This window comes from Athene noctua, chromosome 2, assembly GCF_965140245.1.
Source record: "Athene noctua chromosome 2, bAthNoc1.hap1.1, whole genome shotgun sequence".
NCBI lineage: Eukaryota > Metazoa > Chordata > Aves > Strigiformes > Strigidae > Athene > Athene noctua.
Window position 1 is genome coordinate 22973495 of NC_134038.1, and position 25895 is coordinate 22999389.

The 25895-nt window shown below is 41.9% G+C and overlaps 2 protein-coding genes across 2 annotated transcripts; one reads left to right on the forward strand and one right to left on the reverse strand.

The window, feature by feature from the left end:
• Window positions 1-30: 30 nt before the first annotated feature.
• SLC25A32 (solute carrier family 25 member 32) lies at window positions 31-17668 on the forward strand. The gene is made up of 7 exons (XM_074898610.1): window positions 31-212; window positions 3289-3439; window positions 4362-4447; window positions 5203-5363; window positions 11675-11788; window positions 12354-12499; window positions 14152-17668. Exons 1-7 carry the CDS (start codon window positions 47-49, stop codon window positions 14285-14287), a joined length of 960 nt encoding a protein of 319 aa, XP_074754711.1. The 5' UTR covers window positions 31-46; the 3' UTR covers window positions 14288-17668.
• A 131-nt stretch (window positions 17669-17799) lies between these two features.
• Window positions 17800-24748, reverse strand: CTHRC1 (collagen triple helix repeat containing 1). Its single transcript, XM_074901132.1, has 4 exons — window positions 23987-24748; window positions 20668-20889; window positions 19202-19418; window positions 17800-18008 (listed from the first exon to the last, which is right to left on the reverse strand). The coding sequence occupies exons 1-4, from the start codon at window positions 24746-24748 to the stop codon at window positions 17866-17868; spliced, it is 1344 nt and encodes a 447-aa protein (XP_074757233.1). The 3' UTR covers window positions 17800-17865.
• Between the last annotated feature and the right edge of the window lie 1147 nt (window positions 24749-25895).

Consider the following 25895-nt stretch of genomic DNA (forward strand, 5'->3'; position numbering starts at 1 on the left):
CCCGCCCCCTGCCCGCGTGCTGCCGCCGCCGCCGCCGCCGCCGCCGATGAGCGCCCAGGGCCCCGCGTGCGCCGTGGAGGCGGCGGCGCCGCCGCCCGTGCGGTCCCTCCTCAGCCACGTGCAGCTGGAGAACCTGGCGGCGGGGCTCAGCGGCGGCGTCGTCTCCACCTTGGTGCTGCACCCGCTGGACCTGGTCAAGATCCGCTTCGCAGGTGAGGCCGTACCGGCCGCTCCCACCCCCCCCACCCCCCCCGCCCATCCCGCGCCCCGAGGCCGCGGTGCCGCCAGCGGGGGCTGTCGTGGCTCCCAGCGGCCGGGCGTGGGGCTGCCCCCGCGGGGCCGGGCGCCTGCTGCGGCGGCGGGTGTGCCGGCAGGGAAAGGCCCCGAGCCCGGCTCCCCCGCAGAGACGTCCCGGGCCGTGTGCGAAACGCCTGCGGGCCTCACCGAGCTCGCCGCTTCCGAGCCGCCGGCTCGTTGTGGAGGGAAGCGCGGCCGGCTGAGCCTGCAGGCTTTTGCCCGGGCCTCTGTGCGGCTACAGGACAGCGGGCGCTGGCAGCGCAGCCCCACGGCTTGGCATGACGGGCCGTAGGCCGAAAGGGACGATGTCTGCTTCTTCCCAAAGCTTAATCTTCCTGTCGTTTCTAGGGACTATAAAATACGCCGAGTGTCTTTTTAGGCAGATAGAGACCTGACCAGTTTTTTTTCTCTTTTCCATGACCACTAGTGCCAGTCGGTTTTTAGCAGGCGGGTTTTCTCAAGACCGTGTTCAGAGTTCACCTTTATGCCAAAGATTTTCGACACAAAGCATAACTATTTTATGGTAATGTTGGTTATTAACAGTAGGGATATTGTTTTACAGAAAACGCTTAATCTTGTTTGTTTTTCTGCAGGGAAACATGTTAGCTTCTCCCTCTTGATTTTGCTGTTAATATGAAAAACATGTTGCCCTTTGTTTCAAACTCTATAAAAGAGAATATTATGATTTTACTGTATCTTTGGATTATCTTAAAGATCTTTAAGATCTCAAAACCAAATAGTGAACTATCACAGAGAACTTTTCAAAATTTAAAGCACTACATTTCCAAATCAGACTTTTTATGAAGTTGGATTTAAACAATTTCCTGCACATCCTAGTGTGTGCACATCCTGAGCTGTATTATAGAGTAGTTAGCAGAAGTGCTCATTTTTCTCTATTTCACACTTGTAAGACTACACCTGAAGTACTGTGTCTAGTTTGGGGCTCACCACTACAAGGAAGACATTGGCATACTGGTGTGATTCCAGTGGAGGCCACCAGACTGGTGAAGGGGCTGAGTGCATGACATGGGAGGACAGGCTGACAGAAGAGGATCGGATCGGTTCTGCCTCACAAAGGGAAGGCTGAGGGGAAGTGTTATTACAGCCTATGACTGTGTGATTGGAGGACACAAAGAAGGTGAAGACAGATTCTTCTTGGAGGTGAATAGTTGTAGGGCAACAGGGAACAGGCACAAACAGGAACATGGAAAATTCCAGTCATTTATTAGGAAAAAGGATTATTACTGTAAGAGTGGTCAAATACTGGAAGAGGTTACCCAGAGAGACTGTAATCTCTTCAGCCTTGGAAACATTCAGAACCCACTAGTCATGTCCCTGAGTAACCTGATCTAGTTAGATCTGTTTTGAGCAGGGATTGGATTAGGTGATCTCTGGAGGTCACTTTCACAGGCTTGTTTGGATTGAAAATAATGATTCTTATGTTTTGTTTTCAACCAGGAAGTAAGAGCTGATATCAGAAATCAGTGTTGTGAAGATTCTCAGCAGCATCAAGACAGACTTGCATTCATGTTTCTGATTTCCCATGTTTTTTAATGCGTTTATAAACCTGACCAAATAGCAGCATGGTAAAAAAATTCAGAAAGATCTTTGGGAGAGGTCTAGTAGTGCTCATTCAGGAGGGAGAAAAGAGGCGTTTAATTTGTGTTCTAGTTCTGAGTGATTGTCAAGGGGTTGAGGCCTAGACACAGAGTGCTCAGAAAAACCATTGTCTTTAGTCGTGAAGTCTTGTCACAATGTACAGTACTATACACAAAGTTCAAAGGAGAATGAATAATAGATGTGGCACTGAACAGAAAACATTAGAAATTAATGATTACCAGGATTAATTTTGATGGGCACACAAAAACTACGCCAACTGTAAAACTTTGGGGTTAATTTTCAGTAAAATTGCAATCTCACCCCCTGTACTAAGAGTGAAAGTTGCTGCCATGTTGATATCATAGAGTAATTTAGATCAGAAGAGATCTATGGAGTTTACCCCCTACTCAGATAAGGTTAGATCAGATTGCAGAGTCCTGTCTGCTAGAGTTTTGAGTAGCTCCAAAGATGCCTCTTCAGGCAACGTGTTCCAGTATTTGACCACTGATGGAGAAAAAGTTTTGTTCAGAATTCCCTCTGTTCCAACTTGTGCCTGTTAACATCTTGTCATCTCACCATGTGCCGTATTACATGTCCTCATTAATCAACTTACTCTCTTGCTGCTGTGGTTATGGTAGGAGCAATAGTGGTTACCACTGTAGGTTGTGTCAACATCTGTGTTCTAAATAAAGTCTGTCAAACAAAAAACTTGCATGTTTTTTATCTTTCTGACTGATAATTTCTGAATATTTGAACAACCAGCTGTTTGGTTATTGGATAGGGGAAGTGTATGCATTTGGTGTTTTCTTGCAAATCCATTCAATGAGGATAGAATCAGAACACAGGTTATTTTCATCAAAAATTCCTTTGAGTGTTCTGGTAAAAACTGACTTTGGAATCAATAAGACATGACCTATTGGAAATATTCAGATCTTTATAGAACATTTTAAAGAGGAAGATTGAACATAAGAGTGGTTATTCAGGGCTTGTCTGAACTCCTTATAGAAATGTGTTGTCAAAGACCCCACATGTATCACTTGAAATATGATACAAAATTGCCGGGGTGCTAAAAAGAGACAAAAAACTTCAAAGCTGCTGCTGACCAAAATGTGCATTTATTTAGCCTTGTCAGATTGGTGGGAACTTGATTCTTGCAGAGCTTAAAAATTCTTTTTTTTCCTTGTTTTTTTTTTAAGTTCTTTAGACTTAAGAAGCTATAAACACCAACTCTTACATGCTTTTAAAGGAATACTTTTAAAACACAGCTGATCAGTTAGGTTTCATGTTCATTTGCAGCTTGTTTTGGAGGCTGTGTACTTCTGCAGTGGCTTTTACACAGCAGAACTTTGTGCTTCCTGAAATGTTTTTCAGTATAATTTATTTCTTTCATAGTAAGCGATGGATTGGAGCTGAGGCCAAAATACAATGGGATACTCCACTGTATGACCACTGTCTGGAAGCATGAAGGACTCCGAGGCTTATATCAAGGGGTAACTCCAAACATGTTGGGAGCAGGGGCTTCCTGGGGACTTTACTTTTTCTTGTAAGTAGACCTGTAAAATGTGTCATGTCCTGTGCAAAGTCATGTTCAGATAGACACTGCATCTTTGTAGAGTAAAAAAATGTGCTAAGTGGCTTATAAACTTGTGATTCTTCTAGTAAGTCCAGGTCTGTTACCCTTTATTATGGTTCGCTGTTTTAGAATTTAAGCAATTTGAGTCAGAGACCTGTTACTTTGTCAGGTACAGTGCATTCCCCTGATGCTGTGAAAATACCTAGGAACTTGAGAGACGGTTACATCATTCATGAAGAATCCTCTAAAAGTCCCAATACACTGTGCTTAAAACCTCACAAAAAATAAAAAACTGATGTGTTAAGAATTAGAGAACATAATAAAGTTTTCTACTAAAGCTAAATGTTTAACTGATTTTTAATAATTTTCATGACAGTCAGTTCTTTCATTGTTTTTGTGAGTTGATGGGCTTTGTTTATGAAGCCCATTTTTTAATAGTCAATCTTTTCTACTTTATTAGCTGTGTAACTGTGGCCTGATTTACCGCTAATCCCTATTAATTCAAATACTTAAAGGAATAGTTAGTTGGTATGCCTGTGTAAGCCTCACTTGTCAGTTGTCTAACTCAGTATACTTGTCACTTGCTCTCAGTAAAAAGGGCGCTATCTAATCGGTTTCTTTTGGAGGTTAATTCTTGAGATCCAGTAGCTGTTTCAAGATACAGTCCCACTGATACTGACAGTAATGCTTTATCAATTTAAATATGTATTATCTTAGTACACTTTGAAGAGCTAACTGCACAGAGATCAATTAATCAACTAAACAAAGAGAGATTGCTTAGCTCTGTTTTCAAAGGCTGCATATCACCTAATGTTTTCCATGATCTTAAGTGAGGTGTTTTGTTTTGGGGGTTTTTTTTCACCTTTACCAAAATATATTTCACGTTTTCCAGTTACAATGCCATCAAAGCTTACAAGAAAGACGGGAAGCTGGAAAGTCTCAGTGCAACCGAACACCTCGTGTCAGCTGCAGAGGCTGGTGAGTTTAAATGCAAGGAAGATTAATGTTTGCTTCTCCCCTTTCCATATGTTGCTCCCTGCCTTTGTGTGTCAGTGCTGCTTTTTCTTACAGGTGGCAAGTGTAAGTGTTCCAGTCCAAATGCAGTCATTGTCTGTAAATAAATTAGTGATGTCTAAGATGAATAGATGGATCACTGTGGTCTTCTCAGTTTTGCTCAGAAATAGCAGTTGTCAGAATACCTTTCAACCTTGTTTTCATTGCGTATAAGTGTTTTCCATATTTAGTACTATATTGAGTCCCAAAACATAACTATATAAATCTTCTGCTGCCACCTTGTTAACTCATTAAATGTTTAACGCTTAGACCTGGAAAAGAGAAGGCCTGTTGAAGTTAATAGACCAAGTGAATTGGTCATTAGTCTTTCATTCATATAACATTGAAGTATAAGCAATATTACGTTTCTTAGCTAGTACAGATTACACTGCTGACTTTGGAAAGGTGAAGCAGAAAATGGGATGTACCAGGAATATACAAAAAGCTGTATGCTCTACAGAAGTACCCTCAACAGGAGTAGGTTGGACTTGATGGTGAGCTTTGAAGGCAGAGAGAGGGAAAAATGGTGGGCATAAATTTTGCCTGTTTTAAGTAATATGAGTACTCTTGTAGGATAAGTAGTTTTGTCATTGTAGAAGCCTGTGTTACATTGGACTGAACAAACTGGGACAAGCTTTAGAGTTGGTGTAACAATCAGTCTAACTTCCATCTGTTCTTAGGAGCCATGACTCTCTGTATTACAAACCCAATATGGGTAACGAAGACACGACTTGTGCTACAATATAATGCTGGTGTTGATCCATCAAAGCGGCAATACAGAGGAATGTTTGATGCTCTTGTAAAGATATACAAGACAGAGGGCATACGTGGCTTATATAAGGTAATATCATTTAAGAAGATTTCCAGGATTGGCTGGCACCACTCAGTGAGACTTATGATCGCTCATCTACTAAAAAAGTACAAGTAATTTTTTGTATTAGCTCAGCTACTTTTATTCTGTGAGTCTTCTTTCCCACCAAAGAACTGTAGCAAAAAGGCTTAATCAGAAGAAAAGCTATTGTACTGTTTAAATGCAGGAAATCACTGAAGAATAGAGTGTAAACTTTATGGCTAAGCCATCTCCTATTGGGTGATAATGCTGAAATGAGAGTAAACTACAAGCTGCTTTTTAATTTTTTGGAGTCTTCCTATAATTAGAATTTGGAAGAGGAAGACAGCAGTAGCGTAATTTGTCTTGCTGTTAGTGCTTTCTTCCATTTCAGTCCTTATCTCTGTGTTTCTGACATCCTGTGGAACATAACATATCACTAAAGTGGTTGCTAATTTTTTCTTCCAGAATGGACGGTTTCACAACTGCTCATTTGCCCTCTAGTTATTGAGGTCTGTAATCTGTCATTTCTAGATCCATAAAATTTGCAGATTTCTAAATATGGTCTTGTGTATGTGTGGGCTTTTTATTGCCTTTAATTTAGGGAAACAGATGGCAACTGAATTTGGACTTTTTGCCTCCTCCTTCCTTCAGGCTATGACATCAAAGATGCATTCATCAGTGCCTGGAAGGTGTGAAGAAACCCATTTTAGTTCAGTCTGGCTCTTCTCCTGCAAGTAATGCTATAGAACCAGAACACTATTGCCTAGGTATTGTCCTGCTTACTGAACATCAGCTTCTTTTATTTGCAGTGAAAATTATAATCCTTCCTATGCTGAAAGACTAGAATGCCACATACTGATGAATGCTGAATTCCGAACCAGGAACAAGCCACCCTTCTTATTCATAAATTGAAATTGTCAGGTTTTCTGATTTTCCTGCCTGGATATCTGCTCTGTTCTGTGTAGATAAATTCTAATTTCTTGCATCTGTCAGGGTTTAAGATGTCCTTTCATTGAGTTACTTTTCAGATTATTCGTGCATGTAGTATGTGTTGCCTTTGCTACTAGACATTTCTTTGTAGTGTTAATCTGCAAGTGGGTAACTAAACCAGGTAATTCCTTTGAAAGAGCAAATTACTTGCTTAAATCTGCAAAGGTGACCTAGATAGGTACTGAGTGACCTACATAACTATTCACACTGAGCAACTTTCATTTGACATCAGGTAGCTCTTTGACTTGTCCATACGTTAGCCTTCTTCCATTTTCTGGTTTTGGGAGACTTTTCATTTTTTCTCTTTCTTGCTTTATTTGAAATTTGACAGCTGAAGTTGTGTTAACTGCCCCGAGTTGCAGGGGCTGTAGTGCACACAAATGTCTTCTTTTTCCTCGTAATCTTAATTTCAGATAGAGTTCCTTATAGTAAATAAGGGGATCTTGGACAATACCACAAGTTGGAAATAGAATCTGGAAGTAGTTTCTTTCTGGTTAATTTGAGATTAGTCTTCTAAAGAATGGTCTTTCTGTCCAAGCAATTCCATATCTTGCTCTCTGCTGCACAAGATGCTGTTACTGGTCTAAGCAATTCCCTTCAGTCCTTTAGGGCATAAGACTGGTAATGTCAGGATACATCGATCTTTCTAGCAGGGATCAAAGCTGTCTTTATTAGTTCTGTTGAGTATTGTTCATTCATTAAACTAGGAACTGGGTTCTTCAATAACTTGTTCTTCTTGAACTTGTCCTGGCTTTGAAAAGACAGGAGCCTTTCCTTCACTGATTATCCCAGTAAACATCTTGTCAGTGATCTTCCCCATCTTCCATCCATTAGACTTTGTCCTTTGGCCTCTGTCCCCCAGATGACTGGGGACAGAGCTGCTCTGGCGCACACCAGCTGCTCTGGCGCACACTAGCTTGGCCTTACCTGGTTTGAACACGCCTATAGATCTGCTGGAAATCTAACCTCTGAAAATTACTTTTCCACGAAGTTGAATGTCATGCAAACATCTCCACGTTAAGAGTGCTGTATGGGTGTTTTCAAGTGTAAGGCAGGAGAGACCAAACATTGTAAAATAATAATAAGATTGTAGGAGTTGGCACTTTTAGAAAAACACAAAATACGTCCGAGTTCTCAGGATATGGATGTCTAGTCTACAGTGACTGACTACTAAAACATCAATCAAGAATGCAACTAACATTCTTGATGGCCTCCATGCTTCTGTATTGGTATTTTCAGTTTCATTCTGATGAAATGTGACGATGTAGAAGCAGCAGTTACACATAGAACAATGCTTAATAGACAACAGTAAAATAAACAGGAAGTGCAAAAAATTTAAGGAGATTAAAGGAAAATATAGTCATCAGGACTGAGAATAATAATGCAATAAGCTAACAGTAACAACTAACAAACCCTAGTGGTAATGTGTGCTTGTTAGCAAGTGAAATAGATACATTGGACACCTATATTGTCATTTCACCTTTGGTAGGCAAGATTCTATACTCTGAGGATAAAGGTACTTAGCTCTCTTTATTTTGCTATGCTTTTTCTTATGAAATTTTCCTTCTTGCAAATGTGAAGCTTGTAAGCTAAGTGACTTTCTATGTCTTTGTTCTTGTATATAGCAAAATCCACTGAGAACTGGCCATCTTGATCTTAACTTTAGTACCAGGTTCTACAGAGAGACAGAAGCAAAAGTGACTTTCACATAAAAGATAGTATCATTTTTCACCGTGAAGGAATCGGGATGCATAGAGAGATAATGGCATACTTCCAGTGTCTTTCTGCACAAGTTGTCAGAGTAGGGCACTCTGATACTACTGGTCTTTGGCCCGCTGAGAACCCAAACGAAGAAAACACTGAACAGATTAAAAGAGGAATCTGCTGCATTCTGTCAAAACATACAGCAGAGGCTGGTCTGGTGTGAGCACTCAAACAAACGCTCCAGGCAGCAATGTGAGTACCACCTCACCAAATGAACCTTGTTCCCTTCTTTACTAAGAAGCATATGCTTTCCACTATATACATTTGCCTATGTTCCTTTTCATTGTGATGGGCGACCTTTGAAACACTAACCAAAGGGACGTTTTTCTCTTGTCCTAGATCTTCGGCACTTACAGCTGTTTAAGCCAACTTTAAAATACAACTTTCTTCCCACTGTCTACTGTTCAGAATTATATGCTTTGCCATTTAAATTTCTAATGATGTATTTAATTCTGTCTATTGCTCTAATCCTCCAAAAGAGAATTCAAACAGAACTTCCTAGGGCAACCTCATACCTCAGGGCAAAAATCTTCTAAAGATATGTTTTGAATATTAAAGTGAAAAACAACAAGAAGTACATAAAGTGAAATTATTTTTAAATTGATCTTCACAGTCATATTATAGATGAAAAATAAGTGTCAAATTTTGTGGCAAGAAACATTTTTGTGTGAAATTTTAAGAATAAGAAAATAAAGTAGGAATATCTTTCAAAAACTTCCCCAGCCAAGATACTTCATTACTGTGAAGAAACGGGTTTTGCTTTGAAACATTTTTCCATAAGAACACATTGTTTTGTATGATCAATAGAAGCCTCGGTCAGCTCTTATTTTACTGAGGCGCATTGTCCGACAGTTGCCTCACTCCCTCCTTGCATTTTTTAATATTGGCCCAACATTAAAAGTCCTTCAGTCTTTGGAAGCTTTCCTCATCAGCACAAGACTTAAGAGTGTGCTGGTACTTATTTAGCAAGTAACATCAGTAGATGCTTTAGGACTCTTGAATGCAAGTTATCCAAATCTGCTGGCTTAAATTTAGGAGTTTAGCACTCTGTAATGTTTTTTAACATTCTTTTGTTGGTGAGGAAAATATTATCTCATTCTCCTATGATATAAATACATCGTCTTAACTCTTTTCAAGTAGAGAGTAATTACTTTTTTAATGGTTTTACTGTCTAATAATGGGCAAATGTTTTTGAAGTTTTTCCCTTCTCACTATCCTTAAATTTCATATTGTTCCTTGTTCTGCTCACCCAGATAATTCTTTGGTTTATATTTTTCAATAATTTTGGGTTTTGCTCTGTTCCTCCTCTTCTCTTTTTTATATTACTGGTTAATTTTCTTTTCTGATCCAGGATTTCTGAAAACTAAAGTTGTCCTTTTCCCTCTGTTGTGGCCCTTCAGCTTCAAACTCCACAAAATTCTGTGATTATGCTCACAGTTGACAAAATACAGATGTGTGGTTTAATTTTACTTGTTTTCTTTTGGAAAAGTGTTTTTTTCTGGGGCTTTAGCTAGCCATTAATGCATTTCATCAATTCATGGTCACTGAGGATTAGTTCATGACCGCTGTTTTCCACTGTGAAGAGAAATTCATCCTCATTTGTGAAAGAGATCCTAAAAATCACTTTCTGAATGGCTGTAATATCATAAATTTACGAAATCTATAGCATGCAGAGAGCTAATCTCTGAAGCGGTAGAAGCTCTGTACAATTTTTATGCCTGCTGTTGTTTTAAGGTGTTTTTTTTTCCTGCAACTTAAGAGGTTATGAAGTAATTTATCACTTTGTCCTGTTACACTGTTCCAGTGGACTCTTATCAGAAGGATCCCTTCTCTTTTTCTTCTCCTTCTTTTGGCTCTTAGTAGTATATTAATAAGTCTTTATTCAACATTCTGGGCATCTGATTTAGTCTTAATAATAGCATTTTGGGGAAAGTTTTAGTTGTGTCATTTTACCCATATTTTGATCATTTACTCCATTATATTTCTGCCTTTGCAACAGTTTTCAGCCAGCTTTTGGCTCCCTTAAGTAATTTCTGGCCAAGATGATTAATTCCCCATTTATTTGTATTTTTCCAGTGTAAGTGGCCAACTCTTCAAAAAGAGAATTAGTGCTTCTCAGAACCCATGCGGCTGTCAGCTCATTTTCAACTGAGCTAGTCCTGCTCCTGAAGAAACTCCTGCCTTCTTTCTTGTAGAGACACTTCAGAAAATACCACTTTTCCACCTCCATTTCAACTTTTTTGAAAGAAAAGGTTTCTGTATATTTTCGTGTTATACTCTTGCTGTCCACTACTGCCTCTTAGAAGTGAGGAATGTTTCCCAGACCATTTTGTTACACCTTTGGTCACCTCTGAGCAGGATGAGAATACATTCAAACTGATCCAAATCTTAAATTTATTTTTTTAATATAAATCATCCATAAGTCCTTATATGAGTTAGCTTTCCACCTGTGCCCTTCAACTTTCCATACTGCATGTCTGTCTGCAAAAGACATTGAGGTGCGGCTAGAGCATTTCCAGAGAAGGACCACGAAGCTGGTGAATGGTCTGGAGAACAAGACCTGTGAGGGGCAGCTAAGGGAACTAGGGTTCTTTAGCCTGGAGAAGAGGAAGCTCAGGGGAGACCTTATTGCTCTCTACAACTACATGAAAGGAGGTTGTAGTGACGTGAGTGTCAGTCTCTTCTCCCAAGTAACAAGTGATAAGACAAGAAGAAACAGCTTCAGGTTACACCAGGGGAGGTTTAGATTGGATGTTAGGAAAAATTTCTTCACTGGAAGGGTTTTCAAGCATTGTAACAGGCTGTCCAGTGAAGTGTTTGAGTCACCACCCCTGGAGGTATTTAAAAGACATGTAGACATGGTGGTTAGAGACATGGCTTAGTGGTGGACTTGCAGTGTTGGGTTAATGGTTGGACTTGATGATCTTAAAGGTTGTTTTCAACCTAAATAGTTCTATGATTCTACATTTTTTTTATATAGAAATGTATATACATCATAGATACACATTTATGTATACACACACACGTGCACACCTACATGTCTATCTCCAGGACTTGATCACAAGAATTTTTTTGTACCTCTACTCTTGATGGCTCTCCACACTGAGACACCAGCTTCTGTCATTACCATACCAGTCTCAGGTGGGAGCTAAACGGCTTAGTGCCAGTCTCTGGGAAGGGGCAGGCACTGAGCAGCACATTTGCAAGACTGCAGCTTGGTTGGTACTCCTACAATCCTGATCCATATTACCAGCTTTTTAAGACCTGTGCTTGTGCTTTATAAAGTGGAGTCCCTAGACCAGTTGTTTTTTATCTTGCTCACTCATTAGGTGTCTTTAGCCTATATGTCATTTGGAGAAAAGTGATATTAACACTTCTGTGTGATGCCTGTCATGAAGAACACCAACCCAGAATCAGCTTTGAGTCATACTGCACAGCGACAGTTGTTCAGTCATAATTTGTAAAGTAATGGCGGACATACATATGTGTGTAAGCTGAGCTCTGTCAAGTTGTAGAGTTTTTCTGTATTTCCATTTAACTTTGGTTTATTCCTTTTTTTTTTTTAGGGATTTGTGCCTGGTCTGTTTGGAACTTCACATGGAGCGCTTCAGTTCATGGCATATGAGGATTTGAAACTGAGATACAACAAGTATAGAAACAGAGTATCAGATACAAAGTTGGTACGATTCTTCGCAATAAAAATGTGTTGTGGCACATGAATAATTGAAAATTTATTCCATTTGTCTAGGTCATAGAACAGCAAAATGTACAAAGTATTGATATATTAATTGGAAGAATATGTAAAAGGAAGTAATGCTTTTTCACTTCTTAGGAACAGGTAGCTGGTTAGCGCTGTTCTCCTGTACCAACTTCTTATTTTGACAAGTGTTTTGAGAATTTTAGAGGGAGGAATGATTTTTTTTTTTATGTCTTACTTTATGGAACCGTAGGTGGCAGTCTTAACCACTTGCACAGAAAACTGGTCAGGTATAAGTTGGGCAAAGGTAGTTATTTTTAGAAGTGGTTCGCTTGATAGGAATAAGAAGGCACAACACACGTTTTACAATTAATTACTTGTAGCACTGTATATAGTAAATGTTTACATTTTTTTAAATGTGTATATTAGAAGGGGGAAAAAATCTAGAGTATTATTTAGTTCAACATTTAAAAATCAAATAAGATTTTTGGAAATTGGCTAATTTAAACTATATCTACAGCAAGCTTGGTAATTTTTATTGCTTTTAGAACACCGTGGAATACATAATGATGGCAGCTGTATCCAAAATATTCGCTGTGTCAGCAACATATCCCTATCAAGTTGTGCGAGCTCGTCTTCAAGATCAGCATAATACATATTCAGGTGTGTTTGATGTGATCCACAGGACATGGAGGTAAGGCATGCAGAATTTAAAGCTTATGTCTTCGAAAGTTAGTCTTACAGAATCAGAACTGTGTTTACTGGCTTCCATGCTGACTTGCATAACCAGTAAAGCTCAGAGCAAGCAAAATGTTAGCTGTACAAAGTCATTTTGTACAAGATGCCACTAATAGCAATAATCTAAGGGCAAATGAGGAGATGGGAGAGGATCAGTGCTAGCCTGCAGGCTTCTGTTTATTCTGTCTCCCTTCTCTCTTCCCCAGCAAATTTTAGTTACAGCTTAAAAAAACAACATTGAGTTGGCTGTTCTGGGGCTCTTAAAGAATGAAGCCACACTTCAACTGCTTTAGATCATCACATACAACAGGAGTGTTGTGCTGCTGGGAGTTGTGGCTAATCCAGATTGCTGGCAGGAGGAAGTGAGCTAGCCAGAGCTGTTTATACTGAAGTCCCTGATTGCATTTGTAGTCTAGTCCTAGCTTCCTGTAGGACCTTTAGAGAACTGATACCTCACACCTATGCATATCTTCTCACAAACCCTCTTCCCTCAGCTCCACAGGGCATGTGAGAGGTTTCACACAGAACTCTGTAGTTACTAAGGTGGGCCACCTTTGCAGTATGCAACTGATAGTTTTGCCTTGGACAATGTTTCTGGGTTGGAGCATATTGTTAGAGAGACGTGAAGGGAGTCAGCTAACTCCTGGAGTATTAAGAGGTGCCACCTCAAGGATTGAATAAGGCTGTATGGTTCCAGGACCACCCCTGTACTCAGAGGCAGTACCAGCATTTTGACTGAAGCCAATTCAAAGCGAAAATAGCTCTGATGTCTCAGCACTGTGCCCTTCGGTGCTGCAGTCTATAGGAAGACTTATTAGTTCCGATAAATTGTGAATGTATACAGCCTTTCTGGGGTCACTGCTGTACTCATTATGAAACAAATGCAACCTAGAGCCCCAGGGAGGGTAATGTAAACCATGCCCAAACACTTTCCAGAGCCTGTGTTAACTGTACTCAATTGCTCCAGGTGTCCTAGGCCTCTATGAAGCTGGAAAACAGGGAGCTGAGATTAAAAGTCTTTGAAATTTTTTAACATGAATACTCTAATTCAAATTTGGAGAAGTTAAATTCTCGTTTATTGGCTAGTGTAATCAAAATTCTGGAGGAGGTGCTTTAATTCTCTGAAAATAAATGTGGACTTTTCTTAGTTATGTTGACCCTCTGCTCACATGCTGTCACATGACCGAAAACCACCAAGCCTTTCAGCCCTTCTGGCTTCAGTGAGATTAAATATGTAAATGCTTTTTGGAACAGGCTGCAGAAATTTTAAGTTACTTTAACCAGTTCTTGTGACATGAAGAAAGGTAGTAAATAGCCTCCTACTTAGACAATACCAAAAAAAGCCCACAAAAACCACCCAAACCCTAGGCTAAATAACCGACCAACAGAATACCATTATATATTCATCAGATAAAATGACGGATTAAGATTATCTATATTATGGATCTTCAAACACTATAGGAAGAAATTACTCTGAAATTGTTATTCCTATTCTGAAGTACCCCTCTCAGTTGAGAGCACAGGAAGAAAAATGCCAGACTTTGGTTTAGGTCTGATTTCTATTAAAAGGCATTAAGTAAAACAAAATGTTTTTCTGTGTCTTTAAAGGAAAGAAGGAATTCATGGATTTTACAAAGGAATTATCCCCAATGTGATCAGAGTGACTCCTGCCTGCTGTATTACCTTTGTCGTTTATGAAAATGTGTCTGGTTTTTTACTTGATTTTAGAAAACAAAATAATTAAAGGTAGGAGCTTGTGTTCATAAGGAATCTATTCTCTCTTTTTATATGTGATCTGGGAAAGATTTAGTTCTGCAGTCTTTTTTGACACTGTGAAATGATCTAGTATTTTGAGGAAAGAACCTGGAGATAGGAAAATCCTGCCAACATTTCTTCTGCTGAATGTTCCTGCACTGCTGCCTTCCTGTCTCAATCAGCTCTGTCTGCTTGAAACAGATGTCTCTGCAACTGTGAAATAATAGCACTGTGACTGGGTGAGGGCAGCTGTGCAGCAATTCAGTACATCCTGACTTGCCTGGAATAACTGACTAATCTGTTTTGACAAGTCTCAAGATAACAGTTGGTCAGATTCTACTCCTACAGAAGTGGAAAACTTCATAGAAAAGCAACTCTGGGGTCTGTCAAAACTTTCTTAAATCTTTATCTGAGTCTCATGAAAAAAGTGTGTGTGTAGTTGTTTACAGCAAAGTCTTCTGAGTCCACCTCTGTGTTATTTGTCAGATTTCAGGATACATAATGCTTCAAATTCCATTGCTCATCCAACACAAAAATGCTGCCTCAGCAGGGTGCAGTTTGGAAACTCAAATTGTTTCATAAAACAGCTGTCCATTCTTGGGTTTGAATAATTGCCATTCTGACGAAACCCAGTACTTGCCTCATATCAGGACAGACTTGCATTGTGGGTTTTGGCTTGCTTTTAACACCAGACCAAAATGTATGTTGTGTGCATTGCTGGCCACTTACTTCATTTTTTTCTCTCTTCCCTGTCTGCTCTCTCTCAATATCTCTCTCTCTCTCTCTCTCTGAATGAGATTCTCTCTCCATTACTGATGCATCTGACCAAATATTGCAAAGTAAATGCATATTTAAAAGTAGGCTTACATTTTAAATGAGGGGTTTTTTTCTAGTAATCCCACAGTGATGCAGTTTTCAAACCACTGTAATAACAAATATGACCATACTTATTTTCAATAATTTTCTCGGGGAAAAAAAAATATCTATAAGTAGTCCAAAAAATATTGTGCACAGGATGTTCTTTAAAAAAGCCAAAACAATTCATTAATGTCTTCTGATTTGGTCGAAGAACTATAAGAATATATTGATTGCTAACTTAGTGATAAACTACAGTACGTCTCAGTAAATTTGTGTAATAACGATGTTTATTTGCATGATAATAATTGCTGTCAAGGATGTGTACTTGTTGGAGATCTTGGTTTATTTTGGGTTTTTAGTTCTTCTTTAAGAAAATACATTACTGGCCATAACATCTTCTGCTGTTAGTATGAAGTATCTAGAAAGTATCACTTAGCTAACTTGTTTCCTCCTTAGTTAAGATTACTCAGCAGGTAGAGGGAAATAATCAGTTTTGTAAGGAGCAGAGAATACTACCCAGCAAAACACCGGAATAATCACTTAGTCTTCTGTTAAGCAGGAAATTTCTCTACCCTAAAGTAGAACTAAGGGGGTTTTTGTCAAAAATTAACAAATTAGGGAATTGGATTCAACTTTAAGTTAAAGTCTGGAAGACAACAGAAACTGCTCAATATTTTTAATCTTAATTCAGCAACCCACTTTCTTGTTTCTGTTGATACTATTGCCACATACAACATTTTGTGTATACTTCATTAATAATTTACACTTTCTCCTCCATGATCCCATCCCCTGTACTGATACAGTTGATAATCTCATCTGAAAAGGGCATTTGGCCTTTATGGCTGGTTCTGGTTTTTGTTATGAAAGTTTCCATGTGTATTTAGCTGAAGATCAAATTTACTGGATCTCTACCATGCAAATTACTATATAGATCCCTAAGAGCTACCAACTTCTGCCTTTGGAAGGTGTCTACTTGGTTTTGTGTTTTCTAGTATGCAGAATGAATTTAGTGGAACACTGAGTTAACTCACACCCAGGGTCCAAAAAATATTGTGAAGACATGAATATACAAAAAGAGTAAAAGTTGTGCACTTACAACCCTGCATGAGTGTGCTCTAGGCCCAGAACAGCCTACTTATGGTCTAGGATAAATGCAAAGACAGGCTATGTACATCTACACAATCAGTTACTGTATGTTAACTGACATGTTGTAAATTCACACCGTAGCTTAGCTCATAGTAACTTGTTTGTGTTCAGATACCTTAAAACCCATCGTATAAGCCAATGAAAACAGTACAGTTCTTCAGAGACAAAATGCCAGCTGTATAATTTGCTGGCTTGCAGCAATATCACACATAAACTTGCAGTTGGGAAAGCCTGAATGCTCTCCTAGCTGCAGGTGTGTTCCTCTGGCATTCTTGACAAAAGCTGCAGACAAGAGCTACAAATTTGAGAGATGCCTGGGGAAAATACTACAACCTGAAAAAAAGCTGAGATTTAATCCTAAATAACTGAAATTAATTCCTTATCTCAGATTTAATGTTTTTTCCTTTTTATTTCTGGGAGGAGTGTAGACTTTGCATGTTGTACATGCTATTTCTTGGGTTATTTTGTTAATGCAAAATTTATTTTGTGATATAAACATGACTATTGTTTTCCTTTAGAGGCTACAATTTTTTAAAAATATTTTAATATATCACTTGTTGCATTTGGAAGAAAATACTTAAAGCACTGAAGCTAATGCTGTGTTGGCATGATCAGTGTTGTCACTTGTCCAGGCTGGAGGCTGCAGTCAAATAGCTGTGACATCATTCTTTCACTTTACCAGTACACTTTTTGAAAGCCAAGGCATTTCAACCTGCCATATTTCTGTATCTTCCAAACTATTTAATATATCTAGCTTTTAGTTAACACCAAAGTGAGTGCACATATCTGAAAGGCTAAATCCAGGAGAATTATTTTATTGGAGCAATGAAACTAAGTTTTGAAACTGTAAAATTATTTAGTATATGCATGCTAATAGTAGAGACCAATAATAGATATTTATACTGAAATCCAGTCTATCAGGAAGCAGAAGAGGAATGGAGACCTTAGATAGTTTATTTTTACTTAGCTATTCAGAACGAGGTATTTAACACTTATGGTTACAGTTAAGGTTTACGTCAGTTTAGGTTTAACATTGTTTAGGTCACAGTTAAGTCACCAGGTATTTGTTGAGAGACTTAAGACTGTAACAGCAGAGCATCCTGGGAGTAAATGTTACATAGGTTTTCTGAAGACTAAAGCCAAGACCCGAGTTTACTTTCTTAGAACTTTCTATGAAGACTTCTAAAAAAATTGTGTATCATAACACCCTGTAAAATAACCGTAAACAATTTGATGATCAATAAAATTGCCTGGATTTTTTTTTAAAGGTTTTATTTATTTGATACAAAAAGTTACAGTTAATTCTTTAAATGACAGTGTATATTTTCATATGTCAAACAAGGAATTAAAAAAGTTTATGAACTTGGGTTTGATATTTATATTCTAAAATGATTATTATAAAAAGCCTCTGCGATGTGCAAAAAAAGGCTAGACGAAGACTACAGATGCAAGAGTTTGGTTGGTTTCTGTCAAATGCTTGCATCCAACTCTATAGAAATAAATTCTGAAGAAAATTGTACAAAATATTTAAAAAAAGAAGAGATTATAAAAAGGGAGAGAAAGTTATTTTGGCAGTTCTTCAATGATGATTCTGGAGACTGAATTCCATCCAGTAGAAGCATCTCCCCGTGGATAATCTGAGCAAGTCCCCACCCAGATGGCAATATCCACCAAGCCGGCATTGATCCCTTCACACAGACCTTCCACTGGTTAAAGACAAAAATCAGGTTACAGCACACACAATCACTGTATTTCTTAACTGAAGGTAGAACCAAGTACTTAAGAACAGCAGTTCATTCCAAGATCATGCTATTTAGTTTAATCTGGATACAGTTTTTAGAAATAAAAACTATTTCTTAGAGATGTGGCAACATAGGTTGCAGTCATGCGCTGCCTTTATCCATGGTGACATCTTGCAGTACCTGAAGCAGATGACAAGATGGCTAAGTGGGAGGCATACCTACTTTTTTCAATGTCCAAATTTACAAACTGGTAGCTGGGATATGGCTTCAATCCCTCCAGCCATGTTTTTAGCAGTGCTGGGGAGGGGAGACACAGACAGAGCCATACCAGCTTCCACAGGTAAGCCCTGCAAAGGTGATGGCCACCCTGTAATCTTTTCCACTCCTAAAGCACTGCTGCCATATAAAGTTGTGCTTCTGTTACTCTTTGCTTTTCCCCTCTAACACCACTAGCTGGAGGTGGGTTAATAAAGGCAGGTGTGTCCTACCCCTTGGTGAAAAAAACCTATCATAGCTCTACATGTTAGATTTCATGCAGTCACGAAATAGTACGGGGAGAAAAATGGAGAAAGAGTACAGACTCAATGTTAGTCACCTTTTCCTAGTGTCGCCTCCTTTTACGTCGAATGACTTTACTAATTTGCCTTTTACTTAGCAACTCAAGCTAGATATTCCTAGGTATTTCACTTTGGAGGTACTTCTATGCCCCAGCTGAAATTACAATAGAAATTCCAGGAGGACTGTCTAATTTCATGCACAGGTAGTGTACAAATGCTAGTATTTTAAGCCAGGATGGCACTGTCTACTTGGCAGTAAGGCAGTTTCTCCATATGCTAATACAGCACAGAACATCTCTCTATTCATGTTGTAGCAGAGATCAGTAGAACTGTGGATAGATACCTTTTCCATTTCTAAATTGCAGGATGTAAGTACCGTTAAAAATACCACAGTAATAAAGTACCACTTAATAATTCTAATATTGCTGCTATCGATAGTCAACTGTAAGACAGCATAGGAAGAGTAACGAGTGTTAGCTGGCCACTATTCTGTGTCTTTTGACTTTCTAAGGCAGACTGTACTCTCTGCATAGTGCATTTGCACTAGATTTGCTACTGATTTCTACTCCATCTCCATTTGTATAGTCTCAGCATACATACCTGAAGAAGTTCGGTGTATATTAATAGTAGAATTCAGCTCCGGGCTTCCTTGATCTAAATATATTATAGCTTCAATAGGAAGTGGCCCAGCACATTCTGCTCCATTAAAAGTAAAGTACCAGCGCTGACAACAGGCATTTTTGCATTTTAGCCGAAGTGATCCACTGAAGAGAACACGGAGGGCACTGTTTGAGCGCATCTTTGTAAATGTACATTCCTAAGAGGAGATGATAATGCTTTAGTAGCAACCTCTGGTTTTGAACCTATTTATTTTCTGTGTATTTATATTTAGGAATATATTTATATTTATTTCAGAACATTTTGTCTAGTCTCTTTAGTCCCTTCCCTCTGGGAAAAAAAAGAAAAAAGTAGATCCTGGCAAATACCATACAACGCAAAGATGCAGATCAGAAGCAGCACCTCATAGATGGTAATGGAAAAGGGGGATTGTGGAAATTCTTTATTTAGATAGTATCTGCTGTTAAGTTGGTAACCTAGTTACCTTCTGGGGTTTATGTAAAGGGGTATGAGCTGTCTGGAAGGTACACTCACATCCTCACATAAGAGGACAGTACAATTTCTGTCTCTTGTTACCAGAAATCCTGGATTTAACAATTATCACAACATCTGTGAGAAGCTTAAACCCTGATAAAAGCTCCACAACTGAAAAATAAACACGTTCAGGTTCTTAAGTGGTTGTTATCCTGTCTTTGTAACGCCGGATATCGTGGTGGAGTGAGGGGGGGAAGCTAGGGACAGTTCCGCAAGTACACGGCAGTGAGAAATGTCAGCTCAGAAAAGTTGATTCTCACTCTAGCCACAGCGATAGCCGTTAAATTACTCCAGCCATTCTAGGTGTGGCTTCATAGCTGGGTTTGAACTGGGATTTCTTCCCTTCTACGCTTGCACCATTGTGTTTGAAAGTTCCCTACCCAGGGCTGCAGTAGAGGACAGACTGTTTGAGTTAGTTGAGGTAACACTTGGCAATTCTGCTCCTAAACAATGCTGAGCCTTTTTGCAGTAGCATCCCGCAACTGAGTTTCAGTGAACAACCGTTTTGAAGCAGTAGGTATAAAGACAGTTACAATTAAAAGATGAAAGATGTACATCTCTCCTGTTCTTTATGACTGAAATGGTAAAAGCCTTGCCCTGTTTTGGACAAGCTGGAGCTACTTTTTTGGTAGCGTGACTTTCAGCCTTGCAGTTAGAGATCTGGTTTTCTAAATGTATTTTTACACCAGCCACATCATTCTTTTGAAAGACAGTTACAAAAATGAAATGGGCACATGGCTGTGAAACACAGCTGAGATGAATCCAAAGTAGCTAAACATTTGAGAAGTTCACCTTTACATGTAGAAAAAGGCTCTCATAGGAGACCTGTACAATTGGTGCTACCCATCTCATAGAGGCAGATCTAGAGGCTGCTGTGGCGGTGAAGCGCAGCACCCTAGGCAAAGCTAACTTACTGCTATCTTCCCAAGATCGATGCCATAATTAAGAGCACTCCATGAACACTGCTTGAAGTTGGGCGTCCAGGACTCCTCGATGCTCTCACGCATGCACTCGCCCTTCTCCCCCTTCAGCCCGTCCCGTCCTGGGATCCCAGGTGTCCCGGGGATCCCGTTGGCTCCCGGGTTTCCATCCCGTCCAGGAACACCACTGGGGCCTTGCAAGCACACGCCGTTGTACTGAAACACAGAACAGATCTTGCTGCTTCTGTCCATTAACTCCAAGACTAACCAAGTTAAATACAAACAACAACAAAACACAAAAAAACCTGCTGTGACACAAGCTAATGGGCTATTTCTGGATCACCAAGAAAATGGCTCCACAGAGGAAAAAGAAAAAAAGGAAAAAGAAAATCTCAAAGGTAAGCAGTGCCAACAGAATTTGCTGTAAATTAAGATGCCATTTTTGTGTCTTATTTTGCAAAAGATGTATAAATCCTAGAATTAGAAATTGGCCTGGTACAAGGATTAAAACCTGTTGGAAAACCTCAAAAGATTCAAAACATTCCAATATAGAAACAAAAAGAGTTATGTTAATAGTTACTTCTTCCTAACCCACCATTGCTTGTATAGCTGTCTTGGCTAATAAGCTTTCATTATTATTTTTTCCTTTTTTCTTTCTGAAGTAGAGAAACTATTGCATTTCATAGAGAGCAAAGGTTAATGCCAGGTTTCTTCTCTCACCACTCCTCTGGGACAGAATCACATTGCAACAGCTAAGCTACACAAGTCAGACTCCAGAGTGTGCACAGCATGTTGGTGCTGATGTGGATGTGGGAAGCTGCACCCTGGAAAAATCCTGAACTTAGAAACCCTGTTCGCAGTGGTGGGAAGGCCCACATGGGAGGATGGCACGCTAATATCCTCCCTAACATCACAGTAGTAAGAAAGGTCAAATGTTGCTTTCCCAGACTGCATGTTAGCACACATTGCCTTCATAACACATGAGATTCGGGTTTGCTTTCCTTGGAGATTGGGTCTGTGCAGTCCAGAGCTCCTTCCCCCTGCAGTGGCCTGAGTGCAGGATGTGGGGGGAGCACACACGTGTGGCGCTGGTGGAGCCGCGAGAGGGAACCTGCAGGGGCTGCCCATCGCAGGGCTTTTACTTCAACTGCTCTTTCCCATCTGGTGACTGGCAGCTTCCTCCAGTCTTCATCCCAGATTCTCACAGATAACTATATTCTGCTCATCCCTTTCTCACACCTATTTTCTTAATTTTTTTTAAATGATCGTGCAACTATTCCACCTCCTGCGAGCCATGCCTCTATCTGCGCCGCAGGAGCTGTAAACCACAGCCTTTGTTTTAAACCTCTCTCCTTTGTCAGACTGGTGAACTTTCGTCTTCTGGGGTTGTTCCTTTTCCTGTGCTTTGGTGCAAAAACAGGGCATGGGCATCACAGGCTTGGCTGGAACCACTCTATAAAGAAAATCAGTGACTATATTAAGAGGTCTGGTAAGAAGTAAAATGAGAGCTCAACTAATGGATGCTGGCATTCCCTTACTACCTTCACCAAAGAAAACACTGTTGGCAAAAGGCGGTGGAAATAGTGAGGTATTATAATCAAGAAGGCTGTGTTTAAAAAAAGCTGGAGAGAAGGCTGCTTGGCGATGCACACACCAACCTAAGGACCATGAGAACAATGCAGAAGCACTTCTATTCCACACAGCATTGGTTATCTGCTTTTGCTGCTGTTTTCCATTGGACTCTATTTGTAACAGCTACTTGACTCTGGTTTTACACGTGGTCACTCACCACAGAAACCTCATGGACATGGAAATCGGGGAGAGCTGGGGCCAGCTGAGGCTCAGCCCCTCGGGGCACCAGCGGCACCACGGGGCTGCCCTGGAGGCACCACTGCCCCCTGGGCCGGGCTCTGTCCTGGAGAGAGGGCTCAGCCCTTGCACATACCAAAAAATGGATGTGAGCGAAAGAGTTACCTGGGCTTCAGGCTCCACTCCAACTAAATTAATCTACGCTTGCCAAATCAAGTCTTTTTCATGCTTTCTTAAGCTGGAAATGCATAAAACATCTTTTAAGATGTCTGCTGAAGGCAGGAGCCCCTCTCGGGCATGCCTTCGCTCTGCCCTGGAAGGGCTTTGGCTGAGGCAGTCTGTACAACCGGGCTGTGCCCGACTCAGCTGCCATGGATGTACCCGCGCTTTGCTGCTCAACTCTGCTGCACCCAAAACCGGGGAGCAATGCAAGAGCAACGGCGGACCCTAAAGTACCACTCCAAGAGAAAGTGTAAGCTCCCCCATGTGTGCAGGCTCCTTGTTCTTGATGCAATTCAATTTCCACTGTAAAAGTGAAAGAGTTATGAAGTGGTGTGAAAGTGAAGGAGCTTTGCTACCCATGGTATGTCTAGCACATCACTTTGAGGGATCTCTCTGGAGCTCATGGAATAGGCGGCCATGCCACCGATTTTGTATAGGAGGTGAACGGCAGTCCAGCAGCTCACAGAAATAGCTTCACATCTGCTTTCTGCATTCCAAGCACTGGAAAATCTCCCTCCTTTCTTCTATCCCTGAGACGGGATAGTCCCGGCACATTCAGGTTTCTAGTTGCAAGCCGCGGTATGCAGTCCCAGGTGCCAAAGGGAGTAAGGCAGGAATGCCACTCCGAGAAAAGCGCGTTCAGTGAGCGTGCGGACACAGTTCTCACAGCATCTAACGGCTGCTGGGGAGCCGTCCGTTTATTGCTCCTTCTGTAGTTTAGCATTTATCCACCAGCCTTTTAGGAGCGAAAGAGCATTTACTGCTCATGTTGCAGGGCTGGGAAGGTTTCGGCGTCGCCGCCGCAACCCGCCGCGGGCGGGAGCGCTGCCCGTATCACCGCCGGGATGCCTCGTTCCGCGGCTCGGCCTCGCTCCGCGGCGCGGGCACGGCTGGGCGCGGAGGCGCCGCCGCCTTTAAGCGCAACCCCCGCAGGCTCTGACCCTGTGGAGAAAGCACGAAAACACGCACCCGGCCGCCGAAAACCAGCGGTTTCTGTCAAAGCCCGCCCAACCCTTTCTCAGCGTTTTCCTGATTCAAATCCCGGCCGTAATTAAAAACATCACGGGAGAGCCCACGCGGCGGCGGGCCCGGCGGTGCCCGGCCTGGTGCGGCAGCGAGGTTCCTCCGAAACCCGCCGGTTTTCCGCTTTTTTTCCCGATCTTCGCCATCAAAACGCAGCCGGGCGGCTGCTCCGGCCGCCGCCGCCCCAGCCCGGCAGCGCCGCCAGCCCCACCCCGCCCGCCCGGCGCCCCCAGCCCGCTCCCGGCCCCCGGCCCCTCACCATGTCCACCACCTCCCGCTGGCGGAGCGCCTTCTGCTTCCCCTTGGGGCTCTCGGAGCCGGCGGGCGGCGGGGCGGCCGCCAGCACCAGCACCACCAGCAGCAGCAGCGGCGGCGGCGGCGGGGGGCGGCCGGCGGCGGCGGCCGGGGCGCGGCGCATGGCGCGGGCTGGGGCCGGGGGGCGCCGGGGCCGGGGGGGGGCTGCGGCGCAGCGGCCCGTGTCCGCCGGTCCGGGCGGCAGCGCGGGGATAAATGAGCCTTTCAGAGCGCGGAGCCCGAGCTCCCTCCCCGGGGAGGCCGGGAATTTCCATCCTGTAACCGAGCGGGAACGGCCAGGCAGAGCCGCCCCCCCCGCAGCCATTGGCACGGGGGCCGAGGGGCGCCCGCCCCCTCGGGCCGGCACCGCCGGCGGGGCAGCGGGGACCGGGCAGGGCCGGGCCGCCCCCCGGAGCGCCCAGCAGCGCTCTGCCAGGCTTGGGGCGGGAGTCCGCCCTCGGCGGTAACACCTTCCCGATGGAAGGGCCCTGCTGCCCAGGAGTCGCCGCGGCGGGAGCCCGAGGCACCGGGAGTGGAAGCAGCCGTGAAACAGCAGCTGGGTGTAACTCACCGGTTTAATTTCAAAAGAAGTACACGGTAAGGCCACAAAATCCTTCTGAGCAGCAGCGGAATTTGGACTTTTCTCGAAGAACTTGGTATTGCCTGACTGAACATTGTCCGTTGGATAACATGAGACCTCGGCAACCCAGCGTAAACCATGTGTCATTTTGCTTCAGTTTAGAAGTAATATTTTACTTTTCATCATACTGGAAGTGAAAGCACTACAAAGTAAGGAATGCCGCATGTTTTTAAGCATTAAATCTAGAAATAACAAATATTTGAAAGGTAACTTCTGTATCCTGCAATCTTCGTGGGACTTGTAGAGGAGTTTCCAGAAGGGGGAGATAAGCTTCAATACATGTTCTTTTCCGAAGCATTTCACAAAAAGGCACATTTCTCCTGTAGAGCCATTCACGCTAGATCACGCAGAGCCAGGTTCTTGTTTACACAAAACTTCTTCCCGTTGCTCTGACTGCAGTTACCTCTGCAATTTAAGCCACTTCTGTCTTTCTCCCCTTTTCACGTCTGTACTGGCTGGACAATAGCAGTGCAGTGAGATTTCAACTACAGGTCACACTGCTGTCGGCAACCCTGTCACACACAGTCCTGAGAACTGGGACTGACATCAGCCAGGTTGCTCCTGCCTGGTGAAGAAGTGCAGGGATACACCCGGCCAACTTCATAAAACAGCTAGTAAATAATAATGTTTCCCTAAACCCGTTTGGAAAATTTATGGAATGATATAAATCCTTAATTATAGCAATTGCTTCTGTGACAGCATTGGTGAACATCCATGAACACGCACAACAGAGGCTTCATTGTGCAACTGTGGGTTGCCACCAGCAAACGCTCCTGCCTCTGGTCTGGGTTGGTGGCAGTGCTGTGAAGATGGCAACGCCTGGCTTCTCTGTAACGTGCATGTTCACACAAGCCTCGTTACCAAGTGGCTGGGGATCCCCAACATCAATACAGGCCGTTGCTAAGGCACGTCCCTTCCCAGACTGCCAAACTTCTGTATTACAGAATTTCTTCAGGAATACAGAACTAATAATACAGTAATAATACTAGTAATACAGTAACCTTCTGTAATTTCTTCAGGAAAGGAGCAATAGCTGAAGCACAAAGCACAGCAGTATTGTACACCTTCCTAATACAATTATTCAGTATTTTAGATAACAAAATTTGCACATACATCCACATACATTTCCCCACCTGGGTTTGCTCACTATTAAAGTTTGGGTCTGGGCTAGAAGCTTTTCAACCCTAAATGGCTGGCTTTGCCAGGGGAAGCAAACTGAGAAGCACTGTAAAAG

Excerpts from the sequence above, each read along its gene's own strand:
- SLC25A32 (XM_074898610.1), top strand. The coding sequence starts at position 47 with ATGAGCGCCCAGGGCCCCGCGTGCGCCGTGGAGGCGGCGGCGCCGCCG. Across the intron at positions 213-3,288 it reads GGTCAAGATCCGCTTCGCAG|TAAGCGATGGATTGGAGCTG; the intron begins GTGAGGCCGTAC and ends TTTCTTTCATAG. Across the intron at positions 3,440-4,361 it reads TGGGGACTTTACTTTTTCTT|TTACAATGCCATCAAAGCTT; the intron begins GTAAGTAGACCT and ends CACGTTTTCCAG.
- CTHRC1 (XM_074901132.1), bottom strand. The coding sequence starts at position 24,748 with ATGACACATGGTTTACGCTGGGTTGCCGAGGTCTCATGTTATCCAACG. Across the intron at positions 20,890-23,986 it reads AGCGGGAGGTGGTGGACATG|TACAACGGCGTGTGCTTGCA; the intron begins GTGAGGGGCCGG and ends TCTGTGTTTCAG. Across the intron at positions 19,419-20,667 it reads TCGATCTTGGGAAGATAGCA|GAATGTACATTTACAAAGAT; the intron begins GTAAGTTAGCTT and ends ATCTCCTCTTAG.